Source organism: Asterias amurensis, chromosome 8 (assembly GCF_032118995.1).
Source record: "Asterias amurensis chromosome 8, ASM3211899v1".
Lineage (NCBI taxonomy): Eukaryota > Metazoa > Echinodermata > Asteroidea > Forcipulatida > Asteriidae > Asterias > Asterias amurensis.
The window spans coordinates 20,034,154-20,055,919 of NC_092655.1; the positions used below are offsets into that span (position 1 = coordinate 20,034,154).

Consider the following 21,766-nt stretch of genomic DNA (forward strand, 5'->3'; position numbering starts at 1 on the left):
CCCAGTTAAGTTTCGAACAGTTTACAAAATTCTTCTGTTAACTTTCAAGGCTCAACCATGTCAATCTCCTGCTTATTTATCTGAACTTGTTCATCATTATTCCCCTACTCGGACTTTACGATCATCTCAACAGTCATTGCTTTCTGCTACTAGAGCTTCTTCCATTTTTTTATGGCCATAGATCTTTTTCTTACGCCGCACCATTTCTTTGGAATAGTCTTCCTGTGCATATTCGCCAAGCTAAAACTTTACAATGTTTTAAGTCCTTGTTGAAAACTCATTTGTTTAAAGCTTCTTTTTTGTAACTTGCCTATTTGTATCTTGTATCTTTCTCTAATTGTCTATTTTATTGTTTCTTTAATGCGCTTAGAGGCTTTTGCATTAGGCGCTTTACAAATGTCTTGTTATTATTATTATTATATAAATCAGTTTTTATGCCCCAAACATTTGTATCTGAGAAGCAAAACTGTCAGTAACGCTTCTAAGATTGTTTAGTTTATAGTTTTGTTTATTTTTTTTACACTCGTGGCCAACAGCTAAATTACAGTAAAAATTACAAGATTGTGTATTCCTTAAAGGAATTATTCTACCAACATACACATATTCGCTCCAATTTTTTGTTGTTATCTCAAAAATATGACCACCTTTTGAAATGAAATTTTCACAAGTTAGTTTCATTGTATATATATTAAAATAATTAACAGTCCAAAACATGACAAATTGCGTAGCATTGTGGCTGTCAGCCCAGCTGACTAATGCTTTAGTATACCTTTGTGCTAAGACAGCTCTATCAAATTGAAAATAAAATCTTAAACAGAACTTAAGCCCGGTCACACAGGCCCCGATAACAAGAACAAAACGAGAACGATAAAAATGCATGCCCTAGATTGGTTGAATTGCTCCAGGCAGAATACGCCCATGCCATTAAACCAATTGAGGGCGTGCATTTTTATTGTTCTCGTTTTCATTCTCGTTATCGGGGCCTGTGTGACCGGGCCTTCAGTGTAGCATATAACGATTATTATCTTCAAGTACGCGCTAATCCTCCAATCAGATTGGCAGAATGGAGTGGTGATAAAAACCTATATTACACGGCTAATATCACTACCTGCGTCTTGTGTTCTATGTCACGCGCCAAGTTTGCTTGAAGATAAATACATTATCACACGCGCGCCCGTGGAAATACAGAAAACATAGCGCGTGTGCGTCCCATATCCAACTGGACCTTCGGCCTCGCTGGATATGGGACGAAGAAGCGCTATATTTTTTCGTATTCATTTGCACACTTACTCTGTATCCAGTCACATCTGTGTCCTGTCCATCAGACAGAATACTTGAACTCCACGTTACCTCAACTTGGGTGGTACTTTTTGCCTCGACTGCAAAGTTTGCTGGAACAGCAACAGGGTCTGTTTCAAAAAGTAATCGTGCAATCAATCATCAAATAATCCATCATCAAATAATGACGTTACCATTCAAATAGCTGTCCAACAACATGGCGTCTGTGAGCGTATGTGTGCGTGTACTGTACCATAGAAATCAAACCAGGAACAATGCGTGCTTCATTGATATGCATTTGGAAGCGCATACGGCCTGTCCTACACTGTGGTCACTTTCATAGCAAAAAAGGGAATACTCGATACGGTCTATATGTCAGATAAATCAGAAGGTAGAAGACCAGCACACTAACCTGAAAGTAGTAGGTTCAAGCCCAGCTCTAGGCAACTTGTCTTTGTTCAACCGCCCCCCAAAAAAAGAAATATAAAAATATCAACTTACACAAATCGTTTTCGCAAATGTAGTAGAGTCCATCGGTGCATGTTTCATCATTTAGTTCCTGATACTCGTTGAACTCCACACAGTCCTCGTTTGAGTCACCATCATCCGGACTACCACTCGCCCACTTCAGCGATGTAGACGAGAACGAATCCTCGTTAATCCAGAGGAACTCACCTGCAGACAAACAATGATGTCGAATGTATGAACAAACTACTCTTTGGACAAGATCCGTTTTTTAACAACAAGCATATTTAAAGTTTAATTTTTGTTTTTATGTTTAAAATCAATATTTTGTGTTATTGTGAATTCTGACTTCTTCGGTTGGTGTGTTTGCTTATAATATTGCTTAACTATAACAATTTTCTGCTAAGCAGAAATGAGCAGGATACCAGTATAACAAATTGTACCTGTGACATGGTAGTTTGGTTGGTAACTTATTCTGGTTTAGCAAAATTTTGTTTGAATATTTTGTTTCATTATAAGCAGCTCTATGAAATGGGCACAGGGGCAACAGAGGTCAATGCCTCCCTGGCCTCCATGAAATGTCAGGCCTGACTGAACCAGCGACTAGAAGTGGAGAGAGCACCTTAAAAAAAAATAAACTTCAATGTCAAACTCACCTTCGCTCGCTGAGTCGCTAGCTCCGATCCAGAAGCGCTGATTGGAGAAGTGATACCTCCGGTGATTCACCAGAAAGTCCCACTCCCTTCCCTTGGTGATCATGACCAGGTCGGCGTTGGAGGATTGACAAGACGCCCGGGCGTTATCCCAGTTGCTGGTACCCGTGGAGAAATAGTAACAGCTGTGGTCATCATGGAACCAGCCGGAGCTACAGAGGGAGTGGGTGGTCGGTGCGGCGATTGCGCTTGCACCTAAAAAAGTATGATAACATAAAAAGGGATAAACCAATGTGAAAATTCCTTAAGAATGCACGCAAATGTTGGGCACAACACGCCACTGCGGTGGTGAACCTTTATTAGTTTGTGCACATAGACATGAGGAAACCAGGAAATCATTTTCCTTTTCACTCTCTATGGAAACTAGATGTTTTCCTCAAGGCGTTACACATTTTCCTTGACATGATGACATGATGATGTACCAATGTAGATCACTGACCACACATATTTGCAACTAAATAAAAACCAAATCATCTTGACAACAGGTGCATGTCTTAGGTGAGTTTAGGGGTCATAGGCGCGGGAAAATGCATTGTCGCTAGTTTAAAATGCATTGCATCGGGACGGTATTTTGTCAGAATTTCAGTATTTTACTTTCTGCAAGAATGTAGTAAATCGTTATATCATGCAGCCATGTCAGGAAAACTGCATAGATTGTCAAGGAAGACATTCAATTCCTATAAAAAGAGAAAGGGAAAACGATTTTCTTTTGTGCACAAAACTAGGTACACCGCAGCATCGTGCGCGCGGCGCCCAGCACTTGCGTGCCTGGATTGGTGATACATATAGAAACTCTCAAATAAGTGATGCGATCAAGAAAATAATAATAACAATATTTATACAGGCTAAGTCTTATAAAGCGCATGTATCTACCAAACAAGGTACTCAAGGCGCTGAGTATATACAAGCCTTCAGAAAGATAGGTAATTGCAGTGATGGATTCTGAGACCCAAATACGTAGCACCTTATAATGGTTTACAAGGTGCTACGGAGCATACAGCAGCCACAGCCAGGAACACCGGGGCGAACCCCTTCTCTTTTCGATAAGTGCACTTGGTTCTTTTACATGCGTTACACAACACATGGGACCAATGGCTTTACATCCCATCCGAAGGACAAAGCAATGGTAAAGTGTCTTGCTTAAGGACACAAGTGTCACGGCTGGGGATTCCAACCCACACTCTGCTGATCAGAAACACCAGAGTTTGAATTCGGTGCTCTTAACCACTCGGCCTTGTAACTTCCACAAATAGGTCATTTGTCAACCCAGGTAATTTTAACTTTTATCTATACTTTAATACTGTTAAAACCCCATGCTGATACCTTTGTTCAAAAAGTGTGAAAGTAGAAACATCATGAGACGAGAGATTATCAGACTGAGAAAAAGGGCTTTAAAGGCCATGACACGCCACAGATTGAAGAGTTTCTGTTCAACAGATTCCATAACTGGGGTCGATTTCACAAAGAGTTAGGACCAGTCCTAACTTAGGACTAGTCCTAGGTGATATACAAATTGCATGGATAGTCCTAAGTTAGGACGAATAACTGGTCCTAACTCGAGATAAGACTAGTCCTAACTCTTTGTGAAATCGACCCCTGGTCTCTTACCGATGTTCGTCTCACAGAAGAAATTGTACGTTGAATCCACTGTGTAATCCAGCCAGTCAAAGTTATCATACACAGACATGATGGCGCCATTTTCTATGTCGCCACCGTTAGGTTCGCCAGAACGCCATCTATTATAAGTAGCATTCGATTGGTCTACATTTACCCATGTTCCTGCAACAACAAAAAATGAAGGTTTAATAAGGCTTAATATATTATTTCAATGACTCCATATTTAACAAATCAGATTAGAGGATTACGAGGAATATAATAAGAAGCATCTTACTCAAGGACATGAGTGCCATGACCGGGATTCCAACCCACACTCTGATAAATTAACCACCAGAACTTGAATTTGATGCTGTATAACCGCTCGGCCACGACCCCTGGCTACAAACTATGAACTAAAATGAATTGTTGTCTTACCCTCATTTTCGATGTCATTGATTCCAATCCAGAACCATTCATCAGAAGGAATTGCCCAGCGTCCAATCCTAACCAGGAATTCATGTTCGGCTTCATCGTCCACAGTAACCAAGGAACCTGTTTGTAAGTAGTGAAAACAAAAAAGAATTGTGTTAATTTTTTGTTTGTATTTTCATGGTTTCAAAATATTTAATACAATGTCAATGTTATATATCAGTATATTGGATTTGAGGCATTGCATACACCTCTCTTAGAGACACCAGACACTATTGGTAATTGTCAAAGACCAGTCTTCTCACTTGGTGTATCTCAACGTATGCATAATATTACAAACTTGTGAAAATTTGAGCTCAATTGGTCGTCAAAGTTGCGAGATATTAATGAAAGAAAAAACACCCTTGTCACACGAAGTTGTCGATACCTCTTAAAGGTCTTGAAATCAAATTCGGGAAAAATAACTTCTTTCTCGAAAACTACGTTACTTCAGAGGGAGTTGTTTCTCACAATGTTTTATACTACAGCTCTCCATTACTCGTTACCAAGGAAGTTTTTATGCTAACAATTATTTTGAGTAATATTACCAATAGTGTCCACTGTCTTTAATGTTTAACCATTCTAACCCAAAACGAGGCCATCAGCGCACGTAATGCCACCGCCAGTACCATGCCACTCAATCCTAGTTTCAGTGGCTGCGCCGATGGCCTTGTTTTGGGTTACAATGGTGACCTTACTGTTATTAATATAATTATTTATTTGGCGTAAAAACACATAAAAAATACAAACATCAACAAAACAGAAAGCCAGGGACATATACCTGGAATTAAACATTTTTAACGAAAAAATGTAACCCGGTCTTCAACTCCAATATATTCATGGCCGTCATGCATGCATTAACATGGATGCATGACGTCATGCATTAAAGGAACACGTTGCCTTGGATCGGTCGAGTTGGTCTTTGAAAAGTGTTCGTAACCTTTGTTATAAAATACATATGGTTAGAAAGATGTTTTAAAAGTAGAATACATTGATCCACACACATTTGCCTTAAAATTGCGTGGTTTTCATTTTACTTTGCGAACTAACACCGTCGACCATTTATGGGAGTCAAAAATTTTACTCCCATAAATCGCCGACCGTGTTTGTCGACGAGGTAAAAGGAAAACCGCGCGATTTCGAGTGATACATGTGTGGATCATTATATTCTACTTTGAAAATATCTTTCTAATCATATGCATTTTATAGCAAACGGTTACAAACACTTTTCAAAGACCAACTCGACCGATCCAAGGCAACATGTTCCTTTAAGAAAGGAGCATGTATCAATATAAATTGGACAATACTTGCATTTTTTTTGCGCTTAAAGACACTGGAGACTATTGGTAATTGTCAAAGACCAGTCTTCTCACTTGGTGTGTCTCGACATATGCATAAAATAACAAACCTGCAAAAAATTTTAGCTCAACAGGTTGTCATGGTTGCGAGAAAATAATTGAAGAAAAACACCCTTGTCCTGTTGTAACACGAAGTTGTGTGCTTTCAGATGCTTGATTTCGAGACCTCAAATTCTAAATCTGAGGTCTCGAAATCAAATTCGTGGAAAATTACTTCTTTCTCAAAAACTATGTTACTTCAGATGGAGCAGTTTCTCACAATGTTTTATACTATCAACAGCTCCCCGTTACTCGTTACCAAGTGAGGTTTTATGCTAATACATGTAATTATTTTGAGTAATTACCAATAGTCTCTACTGCCTTTAAGAGAGTAGTATGGTGATTTGCAGGATTTTTAAAGCCATTGGACACATTAAACAGTATTGTCCAAGTCCCACACTTCGTGTATCACAGCTTATATATAAAAACAACAAACCTGTGAAAATTTAGGCTCAATCGGTCATCAGAGTCGGGAAAAAATAACGGGAAAACCCACTCTTGTTTCCGCACGTTTCGCCTTGTCATGACATGTGTTTAAAATAAATCCGTAATTCTCGCTATCGAGAATTGATATTGTTTTAATGTTTTCTCAAAAAGTAAAGCATTTCATGGAACAATATTTCAAGAGAAGTCTTTTACCATTACCTTCTGTAAACCCTGTAGGTTATTTGTAAATCTGTGAACTTTTTTTTTTTTCTGTACCAAAAGTGTTTAATGGCTTTAACAAAAAGCCCCAAAATGATTAATGATTTGTACCTCCTTGTGTTTCACAGTAGAGTTCAGCGTCATACCAAGATTTCCTCGAAACTCCAGCAAAGTAACATTTTGAATTGTACTCTGCCCAGCCGCTTGCACAGTTGTTGGTCTCTGAACAACGACAAAAATAAATCACAATTCATAAAATCTTCTGTGCAGTTATTGTTTTTATAGTTATATATTTGGTTTGCGGTAGCACCATGTGTATTTCTACTTGCCAAGTAGAATTTGTTCTTTAGTGAACTGTCTTGCTATTATATATTCTACTACTGCAGATTTCTTTTTTGATACTTCTAAGTTCTGAAAAGAACTATCCTGCTTTATAACTACTACCTGGGCGGAAGGTTAAAAAGCAGCCGGGCTGACTACGGTACTTTAGCTTTAATAGGTTGTTATTGACTGCACTACTGCAGACAGTGAGTTCTTAATTGGTCTCTTTTTATTATTATTAATATTATCACTTGCATGTACATATTGTATTTTTCGTAATTAGTGCTTGTCTTTTTACTGTTTATTTTACGTCTACCCCTACGTATCTTTTTAGAATATCTAATAGTTAGTTTTTTTTATCAATTTGCCAGTGGAAATAGAATTTCTATAGTTTTAAAAATGTGGACGAAATCTAATCTCATCTAATCTAATCAAATCTGGTTTTATCATTCAAATCTTGAGGCAGAGTTATCCTGAATTTACAAAGAGGTAAAAACATGTAGAAATTCCTTCAACAATGAATAAAAGATAAAAGGGATGGGGCTGTCTTTAATTCTTTTGGTTCGGCACAGAGGAAATCGCAAATCCCATTCTGGTAAATTTTGTATTGTTCACATAAATAAAAATAATTTTGGGGTTGAACAAAGAATTGACTAGAGTGGGATTCGAACCAACGACCTCCGGATTAACGTGCCGGCGCTCTACCAACTGAGCTATCTAGCCCTATATTGACAGTGTCCCTATTTTGTCAATATCTTTGTTCGGGGGTGCCAGTCAGAAGCCATACAACCGTTAACTGCCGTGTAGCCAGGGATCACACCCAAATTACGATACAACCTGGGAAGCGGCAGCCAGGGGATCACCTTAAGGGGATGCGACTTTTTGTTTCAGATATCAATATAAACCACAAATCGGCACCCCCGAACAAAGTTATTGACAAAATAGGAACACCGCCAATATAGGGCTAGATAGCTCAGTTGGTAGAGCGCCGGCACGTTAATCTGGAGGTCGTTGGTTCGAATCCCACTCTAGTCAATTCTTTGTTCAACCCCAAAATCATTTCAATAAACATTTACCCAGTCAGTTTCCCTTGTGGTTTATATTGATAAACAAAAATAATTATAATTCTCAAGTTGTTGTTTGTCTTAAAATGAATAGATATTAAATTTTGCATCAGGGTTAAAGAATATTCATTTTAGCTTTACCCATATACCTGTATACATGGTATAAACAGATGTGTGTTAGCACTGTATATACCCGGTACTTTCCCCAAGTTCTGTGAAAAGAATCATAGGCATTATAGGTACTACCACTCACGACCTTTGCAATTCTAGAGCAGTGTCTTACCAACTAGACCACCGAGATTGCCCGGTAGCTAGAGGCAGTTCGCAGCAGGTACTGCAAGCATTTAATGTGCACATGCACATTTAATCAGACTTACCTCTATTGGGATTTTCCTGCCCTGGTACTGTGGTAAAAAAAGGGAAATCATTTGCGTGAAGATCAGTTAATGGTTTTTCATAGCAACTGTTTTGAGAAGACATCTCACAAAAACTTATAACTGCGAATTGAAAATAAAACTGCTCACCAAAAATTCTTATAATTGAGATAGAAAAAAACAAATGCTTTTTAAGCTAAGCAAAACAATCATGCCATATCATGCACGATTTGTATCCTGCTCATTACTGCTAAGCAGGGATTGTTTAAGCAGTATGTTCTGCTTAAGCAGCTCGATGAAACAGTGTAGGTTTGCGGTAACATCATGTAATGAGAATCTCTAAATGAGATCCACATCGTCAGTACTTAAGCAGCTTGCAGCACCACAGTCGAGCTTTCTCCAGAATATGATCAGAGCATACTGAGCGAAACGTTGAATTGAAACCAACGGTTCTTTTCTTTTGCCGTATTTCCACCATGCAAAGTTTCAAAATCATACTCATGTACCACAGACTTTACTATATCGTATTTCCACCATGCAAAGTTTCAAAATCATACTCGGCTCTAGATCACAACCAAAACCTACATTTGCGCCTATAGAAAGAGAAATCACTGCTTGAAGACAGCGCCACAGTGTCATCCGTCTCAACACTAAGGTAACAGGTGGAGGAGCTTTTCGAGAAGTCAAACGAGCGACAGGTGTAGGAGGTGCGCCCTGCGCATTCTGCCGCGCAATTCTCCACTGTCGTGCTTGATATGGTTTCTTCGTTCAAACCCGATATGTAGCGATTGTCGGTCATGATGTAATCAGTTCGACCAGTGATGACATCTGGGAAGGGAAAGAGAAATTTTTCTGTTTTTACAAGGCAACCACAGACTACAACAAAGTACCATACCTTCTAGGCTTGCATTGGGTGCATTATGGGCTTCTTCTTTTTGTTCAGTTGACATTGGTCATAATTGTACGAAAGACTGCAAAGTACCATACCTTCTTGGCTTGCATTGGGTTTGTTAGTTCAGTTAAAATTTGTAGCTAAGTTTATACAAGATCAATATGTTTACATACACCATGCAACGGTTCTCAAAGTACTTTGCATATTGTCTAAGATCAGGAAGAGGGGGTATGATCAGTGCAGTCGACTAAAGTCACCTACAAGTATGGTAAGGGAACGGCTCAAAAGTCGGAGCGGTAGGAACGTTCTTTTTGGATCTCAAGAGTGTCCCCGCCGGTATACTTGGACCGGTCTTTTGGACCGCAAGAGCGTTTTTTTGTATCGTTCCAAATGCGTGACCGCATCCAATCTCCCCTTGGAATGTTCCTAAAAGAACGTTCTGCAGGAGCTGGGCGTCGTGTCCCAATTGCGAAAAATGAGCCCATGTTGTGCTGACACTAACTGCCCGCGAAGAGAAGAAAACTTGCAAGCTTGTCGTATTAATATAGTGTTTTAATAATTCTATCTCCATGGTTTACTTCACAATCAACGACAAATTGTATGACATATTTTACTTAAGTTTTGGCTGTTTTTCATAGAATTTATGTTTGTACCCAACATTAACATTATATTTTTTATAGATATCCAATAATTGTGCAATATGCATTGATTTACTCCCTCTTTTTATTTTGATCCTAAAGTTTCCTCACCCAAATAAACAAATGGACTGAAAGTGAACACGAACAGAAACTAATGTGTTGATCGTGAAACGATCGACAAGTAGCCGGCGAGTTAATCTGCTAAACCATGGAGGTAGAAATACACGACCAGCCTCCTTTCTTTGAAAATTAGTTATAATTACACTACTATTAAAACTTGCTAAGACCCCATTCCCCCTTTTGATGCAACTCCAATAAAAGACGAGGTACCTTTACTGAAGATATCCAAACGAGGTAGCTGTCTTTTTTATGGACGTTTCTAATACGAATACATAGCTTGTACCATTCACTAATGACCGACTGATGTCCGTTCCACAAGACCGGTCTTTTGGAAAGTTTCGCTAATACTTCGTCATGATGTTGCGGTCCCGCAGAACCATTCCATTGGATCGCGAGCATATAGCCACAGGAAGGTTCTTTTGCGCTAGGAACGTGCCCGACTTTTGAGACGCTCCTAAGGAAGAGGGGGTATGAGTGTAATGGACTAAAGTCACCTATGGTAAGGAAGAGGGGGTATGAGTGCAGTGGACTAAAGTCACCTCTGGTAAGGAAGAGGGTGTATGAGTGCAGTGGACTAAAGTCACCTATGGTAAGGAAGAGGGGGTATGAGTGCAGTGGACTAAAGTCACCTATGGTAAGGAAGAGGGTGTATGAGTGAAGTGGACTAAAGTCACCTATGGTAAGGAAGAGGGGGTACGAGTGCAGTGGACTAAAGTCACCAATGGTAAGGAAGAGGGGGTATTGCCTCATGGTAAGGTATGAGTTAAAAGAGAACACTGTTAATTAACTCCTATGCCTACTTACATGACTCGTCCGACTTGCAGTAGAGCGGGCCAATTGTGTGGTACGCTTGCTCGTCCCCGTTGCCCGTATCACCTATTTTTATTTGTGTGACAGGTAGATCATTCTTATCGCTCAGGTCTCCGACGTCAGAGCGCCAATTGTAGTCATTTACCTGACAATTGCATCGGGAATGCCCATTGTCACAATTACCTGAAAGGAACATTACAGAATTGTAAGAGATAATAACTTTGCATCGGGATAAAGAATATTAATTTAGATTTTTACCCATACACCGATGTGTGTTAGCACTGTATACTCTGTACTTGCTGCCAAAACATAGGATTTGAACTGCCTCTAGCTACCGGGCAATCTCGGTAGTCTAGTTGGTAAGACACTGCTCTAGAATTGCAAGGGTCGTGGGTTCGAATCCCACCCGAGTAACATGCCTGTGATATTTTTTCACCGGACTCGGGAAAGTACCGAGTATACAGTATAGTGCTAACCCACATCGGTGTATGGGTAAAAATCAAAATTAATATTGCAGAATTGGTAACACAAAAACTCATCTAAGATCACACATAGACTTACATGGTCTAATGATGATGATAGTAGAATACATCCCTTAAAATATTTGTCTAAAATGTCATATTTGATGAGAAACAAACAAAACTAAACTTCCCATTTGGAGTTAATGGCTCAGTGAGCCTTTTATTCATTTGTTTTAATCGATGTCATGCAAAATGTGTAAACACTCAGTTTTTCACTATTTTTTCAAGACCCAGATGGCCGATCGATCTCAAACTTCTACAGGTTTGTCAGATTTTGTACATGGTGGATTACATTAAGTGCTTACACTGCCAGAAACTGTTTTGTTAGCAAAAACCAGTTCTGTAATGTTCCTTTAAATAGGGAACAACAGAGCTAAGGCGAACCATGTAGGGGTGGGAAGGACAAAGTTAAAAATCCAGAATATATATTGCTTCATCAGGTAGCAAGTTAATCCAAATTGGTCTTGGTCCCTCCCCAACCCTCTGGCAGCTGTAAATGGACCTCGGCAATGGCACCTAAAAGACATAACACGCATGAGCTAATGACAACAGCTCTAGACAGAAAGGCTTGGACCACCAGGGGACGGCAGACACCCTAGCGGACATAAAGGCAGTGGACACTCTTGGTAATGACTCAAAATAGTTGTTAACACAAAAACTTACTAGGTAACAAGCAGTGGAGAGCTCTTGATAGTTAAAAACATTGTGAGAAACGGCTCCCTCTGAAGTAACATAGTTTTCGAGAAAGAAGTAATTATCACTAAAGTATTTGAATGTGATTTCAAGATCTCGGAATTAGATTTTGAGGTCCCAAAATCAAGCATCTGAAAGCACACAACTTTGTGTGACAAGGGTGTTTTCTTTTTCCATCATTATCTCGAAACTTTGACGACTAATTGAGTTCAAATTTTCACTGGTTTGTTATTTTGTGCATATGTTGAGATACACCAAGTGAAAAGACTGGTCTTTGACAATTACCGATAGTGTCCAGTGTCTTTAAGAGGGAGTTAATTTCAATTTCAACTCAATTCAATTTATTATCCACGATGGGAAATTCATTTTGGCCTCTTATAAAACAAACTTACAAAATATACATAAAATTATTATCCACCATAAAACAGACAAAAAAACACTACAAGCCACAAAAGTCTATAAAAATATATATATTACATGAAAAGCTGAATTATAAAAGATTAATTTTACAAAAATATTACAGGAAATCTAATATATAAAAAAATAAAACCCATGACAATCTCTGTATTATTGCACGAAAGAATGAACGTTCCAATTGTTCATTAAAAATCCGGACACCTGAGGGGACAAATGAGTTAGCATAACGCTTTGTATTAATTCTGAGCTGTAAAAGGCGGTTACTTCTAATACATGTACTTCTACTGAACTGAACTGAACATTTAGGGGGTGGGTTTCATCCAACAGAATTGATTCAACTTTATTTAACATTAGAGATTTATAGAGCCTTTCAACCACTGATCCATCAGTACCCGTTATTTTATTGGCTTGCTTAAAGGGTCTATGTAACTTTTGTAGGACAAAAAACACAATGTCCACAGATTTACACTAAACTTACACAGTTTGAAGATAATGATAGTAGAAAGCTTGCCTGAAAATATTACATGCTGAGGTGCTGTAGTTTTTGGGAAATGAGTAAAACAATGTCATGAAAATAATTTTCGTCTCATGAGACGAAAATTATTTTAATATTTTCAAACGTACATCCATGACATTGTTTTACTCATTTCTCAAAAACTACAGCACCTCAGTAAGTAATATTTGAAGGGAAGCTTTCCGCTATCATTATCTTCAAACCCTGTAAGTTTAATGTAAATCTATGGACATTTTGAAAAGGTACCCAAATCCTTTAATGACCCTGTCCAAATTACCTCGATCATGTGCCCGCATATTCCCAAAGACACTAAGAGTACAATATGTAATGATACTTTGCAGGGCAGACTTAAAAAACATTTGCAAAATGGTTCTGTCCACATGGAATGAATTAAGTTTCCTTAAAAAGAAAAGACGCTGCTGTAACTTATTTGTATTTAGATTTAGCACATTTATCAAATATCAACTGGTTATCAATCTCAATTCCTAAGTACTTAAAATCAGTGACCCTTTCCGGAGATTCTCCTTTGGTCACAGTGGCCGGAACGTGTGTTTTGTTCCTTCGAAAATCAAAAACCATATCCTTAGTTTTCTTTGTGTTTTTTTTTTGTATAGCTGGTCTTACCGTAGTAACCGCATGCGCAAACGCTAGTCGATGAGGGCGCTCCACCCCAGTAGTCAGCCATGTCTCCGTTACGAGTGAACCACGCAGTGTAACCGTACGATCCTGTGGACCCATAACACTCAAACTGCAATGTAAATGAATGAATTAAATTAAGGCCACTTTTTAGTTGAAAATCTCAAAAACAGGATGAAACTTTTGAAAAGAAACCGTGGATGCAGTGACCTCAGTGTTATTCTAGTCCAGTCGTAATTTGCTCAAATCAGAATTTAAACCGGGTTCGAGTCCCGGTCGTGACACTTGTGTCCCTGTGCAAGACACTTAACTATCATTTTTGCTCTCCACCCAGGGGTAAAATGGGTACCTGTGAGGTCAGAGATGGCTCTTGTGATTGATTTAGGCGAGTAGCGCATATTTGCAGAACAAGCTGTATTGACCCCTTGCACGCGCGTCACACGCGGCGACTGGTGCCACGCTCACCATGTTGGTGGGCAAGTTAGGTTTAGGTGTATTAACGCCGCGTCGTCTAAAATGCGCACTTCAATGCATAACGCACAGCATACTCTATGCATAGAGTTATATATGAAAATGCACAGTGAAATTGCCCACCAGTATGGCGCATTCAAGATTTTTCTGATGATGACGTCAGGTGAAATGGGTCAATACTCCCCAGGGAGCTGAAATGGTTCAATGGATGTATTCAATGGCCAAGGGCATGGGTAATGATGTTGGAGTGCTTTGAGAAGCCCTTCGAGTACGAAAAGCGCGGTATAAAAACTATCTATCATTATTGTTATTATTATGCGTACCGAAATATATTGAGTGCAGGATCCAGCTATATCTGCTAAAGCGGTTACTTGAGCTGTGGTGACGTCGTTGTATCTCAAGGTCCGTACGTACGATAACGGGCTCTCATAACCTTGCACGTGTTGACGCATCTCTTGGTTATGGTTGAACACCGTGATGCCTTGTTAAGGTGGAATGGGGGGGGAGAGAGAAAAGGGTAGATGTTAAACAGAATTTGTTCATTTCAAGGAACGTTACAGAAAAAGAAAGAAAAAAACATGAAGATCACAGTTTTACATAAATCTTATACACGGTCTAATGATGATGATATTAGAAAACATCTCTTGAAATATTTCTGTCTGAAATGTCAGATTTGATGAGAAATAAATAGTATATTTTCGAGTTTGGAGTTAATTAACTTTTGTTTCTGAATCGATGTCATGCAAAATGTGCAATAAGTTTTTCACTACTTTCTCATGACCCACAGATGGCCAATCTATTTCTAACTTCTACAGGTTTGTCAGTTTATGTATATGGTGGATTACATAAATTGCTTACACTGCAAGCAACTGTTTTGTTAGCAAAACCAATTCTATAGTTCCAAAACATTACGGCTATTTCTTTCCTGGTAAGAAAACAAAAATATTGATTTTCATGCGAAGCTAAAAACTTTAGCTTAAACAGCGTCATGAAAGCGTCGTCTCACCTGTGCTTCCATCGGACGTCATATCACAGTAAATCCGATACGGATCGTTCCCTTGTCCCGGACCGTCGGGGTCGATGACGTAATACCCATTGCTGGTATATCCCTGGCGTTTCCACTCTGCACAAGATACTACAAAAAAACAACACAAACCCAAACTTAGAGACTGCAGGGATTTTGGAAACAAGATCTGTTAATGGTTAAAGACACTGGACGCTATTGGTAACTGTCAAAGACCAATCTTCTCATTTGTTGTACCTCAACATATGCATAAAATAACAAACCTGCGAAAGCTTGAGCTCAATTGGTCGTCGTAGTTGCAAGATAATAATGAAAAGAAGAAAAAAACCTTGTCAAACGAAGTTGTGTGCTTTCAGATGCTTGATTTCGAAACCTCCAAATTCTAATTCTGAGGTCTCGAAATCAAATTCCTGGAAAATTACTTCTTTCTCGAAAACTATGTTACTTAGAGGGAGCCGTTTCTCACAATGTTTTATGCTATCAACAGCTCTCCATTGCTTGTTACCAAGTGAGGTTTATGCTTACAATTATTTTGAGTAATTACCAATAGTGTCCAGTGCCTTTAAGGGGGTTTCCACTCTGCACAAGAAACAAATAAATAAATAAAACACAAACCCAAACTTACAGGTAGCAAGGATTTGGGAAACAAGAGCCGTTAAAGGGGTTTCCACATTGCGCAAGATACTACAGAAAAATATAACACAAACCCAAACTTAGAGTTGGCAAGGACTTTTCAAACAAGAATTGTTAAAGGGGGTCTTGTCAAAGTTATGTATAACTATGACTGATGAGAGACACAGTTTTACACGCTGAAAGGTACACAGTTTCTCGGATGCACTAAAGACATGCCCCATGCCAATGCACTCTGCTGATGAGTGCTCTACGGTTTGACTGACTGATTAAATTTATTATAAACAATCTTGCGGTTTTGGAGCGATCTGCAAGGTTGGGAGGTCATGTTTTTTTAATAGGATGTGTAGTGTAGCTAGAGGAGTTTGTAAGCCAGATAGAGACCCCATTTGCTTATTTTCTAGTGATCTAATTCTCTGCTGTTTGTGTACAAACGTGAACTTCTGTGAACTTCTGACATGGTTTCTCCGACGCTCAATTTCTTTGGCGGTGATTTAACGGCGGGTAACAAACCTTGTCCTGACTGTCACTTATCCACTGGTGGTCCAGGGCCGAATTTCATGGTTCTGCTTACAGTACTTCACAATACTAGGCATTCTATGCTTACACAGCTAGCGCAGAAATTCAGCCACTTGCCGTGCAAGCGGAGGATCGTGATCATAAGCGCATAATTCGTCGGTAAGCAGAGCCATGAAATTTTGCCCTGGACTGATATTTCCAAGGTGCCTCAAGTCTTCCAACAAACCACAGAGGAAACTCCTTTTTGCAATAAGAACCACAAAATACATGTAAGTTCTAAAGGTCTGGTCCCACTGCAGCTAACGAGAACGATAACGATAACGACGCAAAGAGAACGCATTCCATTGGTTGAATGAGCGTGTGCGTATTCTGTGTGGAGCAATACAGCCAATAGAATGCATTCTCTCTGCGTCGTGATCTTTATCGTTTTCGTTATCGCTGCAGTGTGACTCGGCCTTTACAGACGTCTGTACTTACTGACGTTCAACGGGTATTCACAGATGTAGTATTTGGAGCTGCCACAATCCGCGTCATTCCATAAGCCTTCTTCTGAATACTTCATCACTCCGCAATGCTCTTTACTATTGGCTGCATTGTGAGGAGAATAAAGAACAACTTGTTAGAAATCAAAGGGTCGCCTGTAAACAAGAGTGACTAGCCGCAAAGCGTTGTTTGCTCATTGAATAGAACGTATTGAATAACCCCTTTGTTGCGTTGAAAGTCGCCATCCTGTAGGGCAAACCGTATGCGCATCCAAACGTGTACATCAATTAAGCACGCATCATTCCCGGTTTAATTTCTACGGCAAATGCACACACACACCCACGCACCTGCGCACAGACGCCATGTCATACGGCAGATATTTGAGCGGTGACGTCATATTAATACGGTCTATACCATTGATTATCACACTATTAACCCTCCTACTGCCTGAACATTTAATATCATCCATTGTGGGGTTGAAATGATAGATAAATACTATGCCAGCCTGCAATATAATATCACAAAGTAAATGCATCTACAGAGTTCACAGTCAACCCTCCTACTGTCTGACTATTCCATATCGAATACTATGGTTTTGAATGACAGATGATTTTGCCCGCCTGCAGTATGCTGGTGAAAGTGTTTGCACAGTACACAGTCACCCCTCCTACTGTCTGACCATTCAATATTTATTCAGGCTTTAAAAACATCAAACACAAACAGCAACAAAATACTTGAAATGTGCGACAATTATTGCGAAAATTTAGGGATATACCTAAATACAAAGAACAAATAGAAGCCTAGGAATTGCCCAAAAAGCGTAACTAATTCTTATCCAAAAAAGCAATCTCTTAAAAACGGGATAAGAAATGGCAACAAAGGAACCAGCCAAGATAATCTGGCAGGCAAACTGTCGACCGTTATCTGATGGTATTCACTCACCATTGTTTGGTTCTTCGGAGTTCCAGGCAGTGTATGTACTGTAAGTATTATCACTCCATTCCCAGGTTCCCTCCTCGTTATTGTCACTAAAGCCAATCCAATACTCAGCTCCGTTGAAAGTCCGCCTTCAAGAAAAATATTTGGAAAAAAAAAGAAGAAAAAAAGAATTAGCTTAGGACCATTCTGTGCCTAAGGCCCGGTTCATACTTCTAGCAAATGCAATGCAAGTTCTGATATCACAGGTCTGTTTTTTGCTGTGATTTTTTTGCAGGACTTCAGTACATCTCAACATAGAGCAACTTTCAACTCTTCTGAAATGTTCATGGAGAATTTGTGATGTCAAATTTTGAATCGCACTCGCATTCGAAGGATGTATGAAAATGAAGAAACAAACTGTAGGGAATTAAAATCACATTCTGACCCAAATGAAAGGGATGTCAATCATTCTCCTAATACTTCAAAGAAGATAAAAAATTTATTACAGGACAGCTTTGGGTTTGGCCACAAACACACAAAGTATACATCCTTTTCAATAAATTAAATTACTCATTAAACCTAACGGATGAACAGTTTATCTGCCTGGGGCAATCAGCGGCACCACTGGTACGAGCATGTTCCAATTAAGTCCACCGTTTGGGAAAGGAATTACAAGGAGATAACAGGTGTGAGTTGCCAGAAAGAAAAGGATGTTTTACTCTGGCCTCTCCCTTCAATGTAGATTTCCTGTGATGGGAATCCTTTGATCCTGTGTGGGAGTGTACTCATCACGAATGCTTAAAGACACTGGACACCTTTGGTAATTGTCAAAGACCAGTCTTCTCACTTGGTGTATCTCAACATATGCATAAAATAACAAAGCAGTGAAAACTTGAACTCAATTGATCATTGAAGTTGCAAGAGAATACTGGAAGAAAACACACCCTTGCCGCATAAATTGTGTGCTTTCTAATGAATTTGAGACCTCAGCTGAGGTCTCGAATTTAGTTCAAATATTTTAGTGAGAAATTACTTCTTTCTCAAACACTACGTTTCTTCAGAGGGGGAGCCGTTTCCCGAAATGTTTTACACCATTGGTATTGCTTGTTACCAAGTAGGTGCTTATGCTAACACTTATTTTGAGTAATTATAGTGTCAAGTGCCTTTAAAAATACAAGACCTCGTCGCCACTTTTTGTTTTCCCTCATAATATGCGATTGTCAATCTGAATTTTTCACTATTTGAGGCAGATGCCCTAATCACTTTTCCAGTTGAAAGTAAATAATCTCTGAACCTACCGAGACACTGCAAGTACGGAGGCATGTTCGTCAGCAGACGCAACGCTAACAAGATTAGCATCGGACCGAAGGCTGCGACACGCGTCCAACGCGTCTGGCCAAGACACTGCAGACTCAACGACCCGATAACATGACCTCGCGCTGTTACCAAGGTCCCAGCTATCATCACAGATGCCCTGATTGGTGGAAGTGTCTATGCAGAAAAATGAATTATTCATTCTGTTAAAATGATTTGTTCTGATTGGTTTGATGTAAGTAATGAATTATTCATCAGTTATATGCTACACCCTGATTGGTCGATGTAAGTAATGAATTATTCATCAGTTATATGCTTCACCCTGATGGTTGGATGTGAGTAATGAATTATTCTAAAATCTAGTGTTTTATCCTGATTGGTCGAAACATCTCTAAAGTCAAGATACTAAAATACTGAAGACTTTCAACAAAGAAATAATTTTTACTTTTTTAAATTTACTTTCCTGTAGAGATAACAAAAGCAAAGGTAGAAACAATAAGATGAGTTTTGTCAATTCAATTTGGTGAGCAAAGTCTTTGTTGGTGAAACAAAAGATTAACTGCTGACCATCTCCGGATTGTCGTGATATATTGCCCTCCCTCTTCATCTATCACACAATTCTTTGATGAGTTTGAGGATTTTATCACTCCGTAAATTGGACGCCGCAACAAAACTTACTCTCACCATCTGTAAGAAACTGGTTAGTCAGGGTGCCTTTGGTTATAGCGGCCCCAACCTATGGAACAAACTCCCCTCAGAAATCCGCCAGTCTGACTCAATCATGACATTCAAAAAACTGTTGAAGACCAAACTGTTCAGAGCCCATTAATTTGTTTATTGTTTATTCTCTTTCTGTTCAGCGCCTTGATCTAGAGTCTAGGATATGTGCACTTTATAAGAACTTTGTATTATTATTATTATTATTAAAATAATAGAAGGATTAAAATATTGAGAAAATTAAGCATTTCTTACCGTAATACTTGTAAAAAATTGCCATGATTTCAGGAAAAGATCTGCTCCCTGGGAACATAAGATAACAGAATGATTTCAAACAATTTTGTGGATTTACACTGATTGGCACCACCAGAAGTTAAACAAATAATGGCTTGAGATGGGTACAACTTTGAACTGGTCTCCTTTCTTCATATCAAAAATTGATAAACATCACACAGTGCACAAAATAACAAGTCTGCGTTAATTCAAACTCAATTGGTCGTCGAAGTTGCAAGATAATTGTGGAAGAAAACATACCCTTGTCACACAAAGTTGTGTGCTTTCAGATGCTTGATTAAGGAACCGCAAAATCTAATTCTGAGGTCTCGAAATTAAACTCAAATATTTTAGTGGACAATTACTTCTTTCTTGAAAACTACGTTACTTCAGAGGGAGTCGTTTCTCACAATGTTTTATACTATCAACCTCTCTCCATTGCTTGTTACCAAGTAAGTTTTTATGCTAACAATTATTTTGAGTTATTACCAATAGTGTCCTGTGCCTTTAAGGAAGTAAGTCTCAAGACCAGGACTTGAACCCACACTCTGCTGATCAGAACGCCAGTGCGCTTGACCGCTGACCCCCTTGACTGATCAGGGCAAGTCTTTGTGAACACCCATGAAATAAGGGTGTTGTGGCCAAGCAGATAAGAGCACCGGATTCAAGCTTTGGCTGTTCATTGGGATGTGCGTTCGAATCCCGGTCGTGACACTTGTGTCCTTGAGCAAGACACCTAACCATTGCTTCTCTTTGACCCAGGGATAAAATGGGTACCTGTGAGGGCAGAGATGGTTTATGAGAATGATAAGCACAGCCTCACAGCACAGGCTGTATACTCCCAAGAGAGCTGAGATGGTTTAAGGAATGATTTAAAGCCATTACACACTTTCGAAACAGAAAAAGAAAAAAAAGTTCATGGACTTACAAATAAGTTGTGTTTACAGAAGGTAATGGTAAAAGACTTCTCTTGAAATATTATTCCATGAAATGCTTCACTTTTTGTAAAAAAATTAAAACAATTATCAATTCTTGATAGCGAGAATTACGGATATATATAAAACACATGTCATGACATGGCAAAACGTGCGGAAACAAGGGTGGGTTAGTTTCTCCCGACTCCGATGATTGATTGAGCCTAAATTTTCACAGGCCTTTTATTTTATATATAACAGTATAAGTTGTGATACACGAAGTGTGGGCCTTGGACAATACTTTTTACCGAAGGCCCAGTGACCAGGGGTAATAATGTTGGAAGCACTTTATGACGCCCTTCAGGCTGTGATAAATCCTTATATAAAAATTGAGTATTACTATTATTATTAAATCGAACATTGCAAAATAAAAAGGTGTCTCACCCGATTGGTAGGGAGTGTAAGTGCTAGCAGTGCTGTACACAAAGAAGGGCTTGGTGTAGTATCCATCCCATGAACAGGGTGCGCTGGAGCCAGCGTCTTTCACACACGCCCAACCAGCATCGATGCTGCAGCCCCCGTAGTATGAGTTAATGAAGAATGCTCGCTGAAGCCCAGTATCCCTGCATAAAGAGAATCAGTTAAAGGCAGTGGACATTACTGGTAATTACTCAAAATATATATTAGCATAAAAACTTACTTGCTAACGGGCAACGGAGAGCTGTTGATTGTATAGAACATTGTGAGAAACGACTCCCTCTGAAGTAACATAGTTTTTGAGAAAGAGATAACTTCTCACTAAAATAATAAAAGATTCTGGCCAGGAAGCCTTTTATTCAAAAGCACACTATTTTGTACAACAAGGGTGTTTTTTCTTTCATCATTTTCTTGCAACTTCAATAAACAATTGAGTCCAAATTTACACAGGTTTGTTATTTTAT

The 21,766-nt window shown here is 39.1% G+C and overlaps 1 protein-coding gene across 1 annotated transcript in view; it reads right to left on the minus strand.

Moving 5' to 3' along the window:
• The window catches only part of LOC139940973 (C-type mannose receptor 2-like), a 33,803-nt gene that overhangs the window by 3,192 nt on the left and 8,845 nt on the right, over positions 1–21,766 (minus strand). The window contains exons 8-24 of the mRNA XM_071937379.1: positions 21,270–21,448; positions 19,894–19,941; positions 18,906–19,098; positions 17,632–17,756; positions 16,684–16,794; positions 15,040–15,168; positions 14,357–14,514; positions 13,551–13,674; positions 10,776–10,964; positions 8,907–9,149; positions 8,325–8,351; positions 6,674–6,784; positions 4,488–4,604; positions 4,065–4,235; positions 2,400–2,651; positions 1,780–1,953; positions 1,291–1,409 (exon numbers count right to left, since the gene is read on the minus strand). Coding sequence (XP_071793480.1) covers positions 1,291–1,409; positions 1,780–1,953; positions 2,400–2,651; positions 4,065–4,235; positions 4,488–4,604; positions 6,674–6,784; positions 8,325–8,351; positions 8,907–9,149; positions 10,776–10,964; positions 13,551–13,674; positions 14,357–14,514; positions 15,040–15,168; positions 16,684–16,794; positions 17,632–17,756; positions 18,906–19,098; positions 19,894–19,941; positions 21,270–21,448 — 2,470 coding nt within the window. The remainder of the gene's footprint in view (positions 1–1,290; positions 1,410–1,779; positions 1,954–2,399; positions 2,652–4,064; positions 4,236–4,487; positions 4,605–6,673; positions 6,785–8,324; positions 8,352–8,906; positions 9,150–10,775; positions 10,965–13,550; positions 13,675–14,356; positions 14,515–15,039; positions 15,169–16,683; positions 16,795–17,631; positions 17,757–18,905; positions 19,099–19,893; positions 19,942–21,269; positions 21,449–21,766) is intronic.